The sequence below is a fragment of the Anopheles marshallii genome, chromosome 2 (assembly GCF_943734725.1).
Source record: "Anopheles marshallii chromosome 2, idAnoMarsDA_429_01, whole genome shotgun sequence".
Taxonomy (NCBI): Eukaryota; Metazoa; Arthropoda; class Insecta; order Diptera; family Culicidae; genus Anopheles; species Anopheles marshallii.
Window position 1 is genome coordinate 56209682 of NC_071326.1, and position 9944 is coordinate 56219625.

General features: G+C 39.1%; 1 protein-coding gene across 1 annotated transcript; it reads left to right on the top strand.

The window, feature by feature from the left end:
• The first annotated feature begins 1335 nt into the window (after positions 1-1335).
• On the top strand, positions 1336-6606 carry LOC128718197 (uncharacterized). Its single transcript, XM_053811866.1, is given in 4 exon segments — positions 1336-1345; positions 1402-2221; positions 2315-6092; positions 6094-6606. Coding segments are annotated over 4 exon segments (5121 nt in total).
• Positions 6607-9944: the final 3338 nt, after the last annotated feature.

Sequence of the window (9944 nt, forward strand, 5' to 3'; positions counted from 1 at the left end):
TAATGGCGCGATCAGACGCATGACACGGCGGAATATAAACAACACCGTTGATAACTGACACATGCTGCAGATCAATTTTTATCCAAACTTGATCGAGGATGTTGTGGGAAGTTTGAAGTTCACATGACACTAACACGGATGAGTATGCGATAAGAACGCCACCGCCACGAGTGTTGATCGCCACTTGATGCATTACGATCACAGCGATAGATACGGTAATGATGATCCAATAAAAGAGTCGATGGTATTGAGTCGTTGAGCCACGTTTCGGTTGGAATAACCAGCTTATGATACGTTTAAAATAAAGACAAACAATGATCAGATACTTTTGTTCATAGGCTTCTAACGTTCTGATAATACAAAGAAATTACCGATGTATTAAAGTTGTGCAAACTATGAAGTGCGTTGGAAGCTGACGAATATACATTACAATCAGTTGAGTAGTTCGCCGTGGTGGTGTCGTAGTGGTTGTTTCGTTGATCGGGCGCTGTTGTTAAAATGTTATTGAAGCGCATAGAAGGTGAAAGTGCATCGATTAGTTCCACGTTTGGGTTGGCGTAATGCCAGCATTTGGTGAGATTAGTGTATTGTTCAAACGAGGAGAATGTTCGACATTTGGTATAATAACAGTGGTAGTTCTGCTGCTCAACAATGTTGGTGATCGAAAATGTACGATGGGTTGATTGTTTCTGTAGTCCACAAATTCACGAACAACTAGTCCCTTGGGCCATACCTCTGGTGAGAGCGCCTTTTCACGGAGAAATAAAGGCAGAAAGACCTTGAATGATATAAACGACAGTGACGTCACATCAGCATCTTTCCGCAGGAGGCAATGAGCTGAGACATCATCAGTTGTAAACAGGTGTTATGCTATGGTTACAGTCTGGACGGTCCTTAATAATTCGCTGTGGAGTTACACTCCACAACACCTTTTCCCCACCACTTTCCAACTCTGGAACAAGTCGCATGAGTTGGCCTGTGTGTGCAATTTTATTTTAATTTCATTGAGCGAAGGGATCCGGTACGAGTGTACTCGCATAATGATATCCGAACTTTACCGAACCAATCGCGAACGATGCCTGAACGTGACGCATCACGTTACTTCCTTACGAAAATTTGTATACAGAGAAGAAGAAGAAGAAAAAGAAGAAGAAGAATAAGAAGCAGAAGAGAAGAAGTTTTAAGTTCTACAATTATTAAAAAAGAATACAACATTACCATACCATCTATTATAAACTCAACATCCAACAAAAGATCAACAACATTCAAAACTAATAGCATATGAAGGATTTTTTTCTAAGATGAATCTTCAACAAATTGTTGAATTAAGAAAAAATGATGCATTGTAAAACTGTTTAAGGTAATTCATGATTTCATCTAATATATTTTGCTTTTCCACAGGCAAGGAAATGGATAAGGATGATTCGAATCTTAAAAGAAAACAACACTCTACCAATCAACAACATACTTCAGTATCGTCAACGAGTTCAAAAACACTTACAAATTTGTGCAGTTTTCATGGCAATGAGTATCAAATCGATTGTAACTTTCTGGTTTTGCTTGGTGCCTATGAAAAGCAACTAAATGATAAGCAGTTCAACTTTATGATCACACTGGAGGATCCACAAGGAGGCAAGTTTGATGATGTAGTACTTCGTTGTCCTGCACAAAATATTGCAGTTTATATGCAATGCAAACATAAAATGGTGCTAAATGATCCCAGTCAAGAAACCACCAACGCACAAAATGATCAAAAAAAGAAACAAAGAGCAATACCCACAATAATAGAAGCTGCTTTATTTACAAAGTCGAAGAATAATCAAACGTTTTCGATCGCGTTATATTTTACTTCATTTCTTGAAAGTAACCATAACGATTTGGTGACGAACCACTACTTGTTGTGCACCAATGCCATAATTGACGATGAGATAGATAAATACTTTACGAAATACGAAACGATTCCTGAAAATGTACGCTTATGCTACAAATATCTAAATGGGACATTCTACCAATTCAATAAGAATGAAAAATGGGTAAAACTTCAAGAACATCTCAGACACGCCAGTCTCTGTTGCCTAGGAAAATCTTTCGCTCAATCGATTTATCATCAGAATATGATAACCCTCACGAGTCAGCTGCATCATGCATACGCTGTCTTAATCATCAATATTATCGAACCATCACCACAAGGAGTAACAGCATCGGCAACATCATACCAGCAATCCGGCTTTCAAAACAACAAGTTTCAACAAACAGCTCCAAATCCGAACTACAAACCCACCAATGAACTAACTAAGCAAGATCAACAAATATTCAACTACCAGTTCAAACAAGATTTTATAAATGCGAACAATAACTCATTACAATCTTCGGCAATGTGTGACATTCGTAGACAATTTATTATTGAGTACACACAGCTCTTGAAAAAAGACCACACAAAGAAGGACGTTTGGAAAGACGTTATGGAAAAAGGTATCAAAATAGAGTGGCATTTTACAGTATCGGCAATGAACGATGCCTTCAACTTAATGAACAACCCAAGCTCTGTATACTCAAAGATTGATGAGAAAATTGATGAATTTTACGACAAGTTTAGATTCGTTTGTACTCCAAACGAAGAAATACTTCGTAATAATTCTAAACAACTTATTTCCAAATTAACCGACGCTGAACCTGAGGCCACTTATGACAATCTGCATAAATCAATATGCAATATTATGGGCAACAACAGAATTCTACAAATTACCGCCAATTTTTTAAACGACACGTTTAGAAAGCTAAAACGCAACACAACTTACGCACAACTAAAAGAGTTAAGTAAGGAATATATCAAGTCTTTAACCAAGTTATATGGTAAACATCTCATCAAGCAGGAGTGCTTGAAAAATTCCATCTTTTATGAACATCTTGCCACTAACTCTTTCAATGGGATTTACTATTATTGTAGTTCCGTTGATTTGAATATCAGTTCAATCGTTCTTCTACAAACTCTGACGTTGTTTGCAATTGAATGTTTATTTATCAATGGAACTAAATTCCCCCCGACCAAATCATTAGAAACAGTTCTTAATAATGTCTTTGAATACTTAAATGTTGTTAAAGACTTGACACACTGTATAATAGTAGCTTTGGATGAATTCGAATCTGCCACAGCTGAATCATTGAAAAATCTGCACCCTAGTTATCAGCGCAGGCTTATAATATTAACGAACGAAAATTCGGAGGCACGGTCAGAAAAGTGTTTGCTCGTGCGTGATCTTACAGTGGAAGCGCGAAACAAGCTATATAAAGAAAACGAGCAGTTACGCTTCTTTGGTACGACTATTTCTTTACAAAACATAGTGCAAGAATCCGACGATTTGGCCTTTTTATTCAATGTTTTGAAATTCAACGACAAACCGACGGAATGTTCAAACATAAATTTGAACAACTACGAGAAGATTAAAAAGATGTATGTACTACGTGACATTCAGACTTATGGTACGTGTATGACTCCGGATGATCTTACGAATCGGGATATTAAAAAATATTTTAAAGATTTGTTTTCCCATGAATTCTGCAGTTTTGAAGAAATAGCCCAAAATCCTAATGCACGGCCAATTTTTTCTTTAGTACAATCAGCTCTTTTAAAATCAGAAGATCAACGTAAAACCTCTGCCTTTCTTGATAACAACAGTACAAGCAAATTTAAAATTTTCCTGGACGAAGCTGGTTTTGGTAAGTCCACTTACTTTACATGGCTCGCATGGCATTTAGCGAACGAACAGCCATCGCGATTCATCATTAAACTGCATGCCATTGAATATTCTTCCGAGTTTTATCGGTTGAAGAAAATGCCAAATCAGCTTGATGATACAGACGTGGTAAGAATACTATTCCAGTTTATATCTATATTTCTTTATGAATCAAATATCTACAAACGATCATCCTTCGAAAAGAAAGAGTTGTGCGCAAATTTGTTGAACTTTTCTAAAGGACAAGTCTGGCTAGATAACCATAAGACAAAAGGACTTACATTCGAACAAATACTTGAATTGCGTCTGTTCTGCAACAAATTCAACGAACAGCAACTGATATTGTTATTAGATGCTTATGATGAAATCGTCCCTGAGTACTCGGATGTAGTGATCAAATGTTTCGAATGGTTCGCAAAGTTTGATGGAATACGTTTCATATATTTATCCAGTCGTCCTTCCGATTTTCAAGGTAGAGTTAAAACAACATTTAAAAATTGTGATATTTTTCAATTGAAACCTTTTGCACGTCACCATCAAATACTTTCGATACACAAACATTTTTTGAACGAGGTGACACAGTATTCTCACTGCGAAGAAAGTCACAAAACAGTTGTGCTAGGTGTTGTTTATGCCATTTTAAATAATCGTTTGGAAGATTTGATCACATGTCCACAATTTCTACACATGGCAATTGCCCAATTTTTACCAATCATGGAGCAACATATAAACTTTTCCTCAAAAAATATATCTGGAACTTGTTTTTCGAACGAACATTTTAATACATTTGAAATTGTTCAATCTTTTGTGCAAAAAAAATTGGAAATTTTAACAACAGATAAGTCAGGATCGACCGACACTTCGTTAAAGACGGTGGTTGCTTTGCGCACACATAAATTATTTATGCAACATTTTGAACGACAACATGCTCTTATGGCGATTTCAGTTATGTTCGATAAAAGTTTTATAAAGCTCATTCCATCAAGCCAGGAACTAATTGATATTAAGAAAAATATTATCCAAGGGGAAGAAAAAACTGGAATCATAGTCCGAATCAAAAACGACATTCCATTGTTTGTTCATAGGATTTTTGCAGAATATTTCGCGGCTGCTTGGATGTATTACAATAAGAAAACACTTCAAACTCACAACTATTTCAAATCGCAGTTGTTTTGGATTCATGGATTAGATAGAACGCGCGACTTTTTCAACCACATAATCGTTAGAGAACATCCTAGAAAAGACCTTCATTTGGCCGTGTTGAATAAATCTTTTGAACAAGTTAAGGCAATACTTTTAGAGAATCCTTCTTGCGTAACTGTCAAAGATGTTGGTGGTCGAACTCCTCCGCATTTAGCTTTGCAACATGACAATCATCAGATAATGCGCCTTCTGTTGGAAAAAATGTCCATCCATTCGATTAATGCAAAGGATGATATTTTTGGTTGGAGTGCAATCGACTACGCATTTGTCACATCCAACAAATCCGCAATTAAATTTCTATTAGAACTCGGAGCAAGCCTCAGCTTAGACGCCCTTCTAGAGCAATTGTTGTCAAACGATAACGATAATCTGTTGATCCAAGCATGTCATTACATCAATAATTTGACGTCTGTTGAAGAAACTGAGATGTTCGCAAAGAACACAGTTATTTATTTATACAATGAAAGGCGAGTTGACATAAATGTTCCTCGTGAACAGTTAAAGAATTTAACCATGATTGAGTATTGCATTTCGCAAAAAACATATGAATTATTCAAACAGTTTATTTTACACCTAGATAACCCAATGAGCTATTTAAGTACAATGGCAAACCAACTATTTCAAGCAGCGTTCGCTAAAAACGCGTACAATATTGTATATTTTCTTGTTGATGAATTCAATTTGTATCCTCCGCAATTCAAAAATACCTCCACTTTGTTTGCGGCTTTAAAATCGGCCATCGAAATGGATCGAATAAAATCATTCCAGATGTTTCTCGATCAGTTGTGTTTCCGACTTAATATCGACTTTGCCGATGACACAATGATTGTTGTTGAGGATTCCTTCATAAACAGTAACACTGCATCGTTGGCCGAATTCGATGATCAATTTCCAAAGAGCTGTTGTATACGAAAGTGTAATAATGTGTTATTGACATTGCCAGAGTACGACTGTGGAAATGTTGTGGTAAAAGATCACCTTTTTGAGACGCTACTCGCACAAGCAGCACACATGGGTCATGTTCACATGATGAGTCACATCATACAAAAGTTTCAAAAGCACATTACTAATAGAACTATTGTAACGGTCATGCGATTATTGCCCAAGGGGAAGCGTATGCTTCATAAACAATCCGTTTGAGCCTTTAAATATCTGCCTTAAAAAAACAAACGATCTGGAGAGTATTGATGCAGAGGGACGAAATTTGTTACACATGACCATTCAAAACGGCTGCTATTTCATGGTACTGTGCATCATCGAAACTAGACTTAACCGCACACTGATCAACGAAAGAAATCTATGGAACGTATTCCATTATATTGCATCCAGCGAATCAAATTACACAAATCGGGCATTGAAATTGTATCAGTACTTTAAGTCAATAGAGAGTACCGAACGCTTCGATACTGTATACATAGCCGACAATAGTGTGTATGAAATTGCAATACTGAACAGCAATTTTGACATTGCAAAAGAAATGATAGAACGAACGCTAATAGATCCTACAACATCATCGGGGCTGTCTTTTGTGCTAAATACCGTGAGCAGACTTGTGGATTTGCATAAATTAGACATCGTTTTGGAATATTTTAAATACTTGTTTCAATATGGAGATATTCCGTGGATGGAACTCTACAGCACAATTCGTCAACGTGTACCAGTAATGTAATCAAAGTTTCTTGCATGATCTGTAACCAATTGCCTTTTACGAACTTCAAAGGCCTTGCACGAACTAAATCTAAATTAAATTTATAAAGCATGTAGGTTCCGATGAACGATATGGCAGCAACGCAGATAATCAATGGATTAATCAATCAAAATATTTTAATTAACATAGTTGATAATTTGAAAAAAAAATTTGAAAATTTGATGTTAAACAAGTGCTTTTTGCAATATTGCATTAATGTCTATAATGTAAATTTTATAAATATAAATCTGTGTTTACGTATGAGAACAACACCATTCTATAGAGCGTTCACCTATTTGTACGTCACCCCTGTGTAAGTTAGGATGTGTTAGCAGGGTAGATTGTGGTGCCACCAAGGTGAGTGCCAGAGGCACTAAAAACGAATTATAATAAAAACTGGCAATGAAACATAAATCACTCTCTCTTCTTTCTATGCCACAATAGTAGATCGGTAAATATTATAAGGAAAGAATTTTATCTGAAATCTGCAAATCCGTTCAATCCGATAATGCTCTAATTCAAGCATTTTCGAAAGCTTCTTTTCTTTGCTATCGGCCCAACAACCTCAAAAGACCTGCCATTTCTGAAGTAGCATACAGCTTCTATCATTACCACTTCTACCACTTGCTGTCATTCCGTCAAATCGGACCACCCCATCCAGTGCTAGCTTCCATGAATTGCGCATTGTTGGTGTGTTGTAATTGTTGGAAATGTTCTAGTGTGTGGCTACTACGCTTAAGCCACTCACAGGTGACAGGAGATGGCCATCTGATGACGTGTGCGATACACACACACGCTCTCTTCTACGTGCCTTGGGTCCTTCACCAAGTCGACTTCCTCTACGTGCAATATATTTTTATTAATTGTAACTTTAACTTTTAATTGTAGAAATAAATGTTGTATTAGCAACACAACAGTAATATTATTTTATTTTGTAATATTATTTACTTTTCTTTCTTTCAATATTCACGACACGAATGCATTACTGGATTTTTCCACGAGCAGTGTTGCAAACTTTCGGACTTGTGTAATATTTTTAACAGCCTCGATTCGGTTAGAAACGTTCAAAATTTATTACTGCCTTTTTGTGTGGTCTGCAACAGGAAAGAACTCGATCCTCGCAATGCAGTCCCTTTTATTCTACTGACGGTGGCGCCCTCTTCCGTCATTCGTCTCGAACTTTTATCGTTGCTAATGGGCAGGTTGTGTCAATACTTTAACATTCTCCCGCCCGGTGCAAAACTTGTTGATGCAGCATTTGTTTACCACCTGCCGTCTGCTATTAGTGTCGTTTACTCTTCCATTGCCTGTGTTGTCGCATCACGTACTTTCACATCAAGTAGTGCTAGCTTAGTTGCTGGTTGTTGAAGTAATCCTTGTGCGGTCTGCACGGTCACCTGTCTAACTTGTCCATCTTTCGCTCGTTTAACTGCTACGATGCGTCCCTTTGGTCAGGTGTTTTTTGGTAAGTTTCCGTCCACAACAACGACGATGTCTCCAACGGTGATTGGCTTGGATGTTTCGAACCACTTCCCTCTCCTCGTTAGCATCGGTAAGTAGTCCGCGACCCATTTTTTCCAGAAGAGTGTGGCTAACACTTGTGATGTCTTCCAGGCCACCTTTAACGTCACGGGATTATCGTCGAATGTGCCTATTGACCGCTCTGTATTGGCTGAACCTAAAAGGAAATGATTAGGTATCAGCAGTGATTCCGATTCTTAGTCGAGCGGGCAAGAATTGAGAATCATCTCAATTTCGGCAAAGGTTGACAACAAGACTTCGGCGGTAGGGAGTCTCGACATTTTCATCTCCCTAAGTACTTTCTTCACCGATTATACTAGCCTCTCCCAGCATCCTCCAAAATATGGTGCGCCCGGTGGGTTCAACTTCCAAGTGAGATCGTAGTCGGTGCACTCTTCCATCAGTTTGTCGCCATCCACTTCGCTCCAGGCCTCGTTAAGCTCTCGTTCAGCTCCTACGAAATCCGTTCCGCGATCACTTACAATTTCGATCGGTTTACCGCGTCAAGCTATGAATCGCCGGACTGCCATAATACAGGATGCTGTTGTTAGCTAGGTGTACCGCCCTTGTGGTGAGGCACGTAAATAATACGCCCCATCTTTTTTCGCTGCGTCGACCAACCGCTACCGCCATCGGCCCGAAATAGTCTACCCCTGTGTAGGAGGAAAACGCTCGTATGTTTATTCCTAATCGTTGTAGCGGAACAACTGCCATTTTTGGAGGACTTGGGCGTGCGTCGCGATTCTTACAGTGCTGGCAAGCCCGTTGGACGCTATTATATTCCGCCATCAGTCTAGGAATACAAAACCTGGAACGAAGTTCATTTAGTGCTGTTTGATGATGAACATGCCTGAACCTTTGATGATGGCGTTCCAGCAGCAGTCGTGTTATCCGGTGACCTCGTGGCAGGATGATAGGACATTTCGTCTCTTCGATGATCCAAGCGCAGTTGGCTAATCGTTCTTAGTCCTCGCGCTCTTAGTAGGCCGTTTTCATCCAGCTCTTCAGTTTCCAAGGGTGCTGCGGATCATCCGTTTTTTGTAGTCGTTACATTTCATCTAGAAGGGCATCTCGCTGGTCTAGAATGAAGACTTCTTGTTCGGCGCTTTCGAGCTCAGTTTGTGTTAGTGGACCTCTAGTAAGGCTGTGTCCCTTCGAAAATATTGAATTGACGTAACGTAGAACATAGGCTACAATCCTTACCAATCGCTGCCACGATGAGAAGCGATCCACCAAGACCCAGGGTTTTTTAGACAATTTGTGACGAAGTAGGGTCTTTCGTATCTCCTCTGACGTTTCTGCTGGGGTCACTTCTCACGTTGGCTATTTAGCTTCTGGTTGCCAAAGGAAATCCGGTCCGTGAAACCATCGACTCGCAGGATCAAACTCCGGGGTTCTCTGCCACTTCGTACCTTCATCCGCTACGTTCAGCTTCGTTGGTAGCCAGCACCATTGATGAACCTTGGTTGTCTCCAGGATCTCGCTCACTCTGAACGCTACGAATTGACTATACCGTCGATGGTCTGCTTGAAGCCAGCACACTACATCTTGGGAATCCGTCGAATACGTAACTCGCGTGATCTTCAAACGATGTGCGTCGACGATGCTGTTGGCAAACCTGGTTTCAACTACAGCGGCTTGTAACTCCAAGCGTGGTATGGAAACAAATCTTAACGGTAACTCGTGTCTTCGAACCAATCAGTGAACATTCGATATTGCCACTCTCTTCGAAGCGGAAATATGCAATCACCGCCATTCCGCTTTCACTGGCATCGCAGAACATGTGCAACTGAACATCC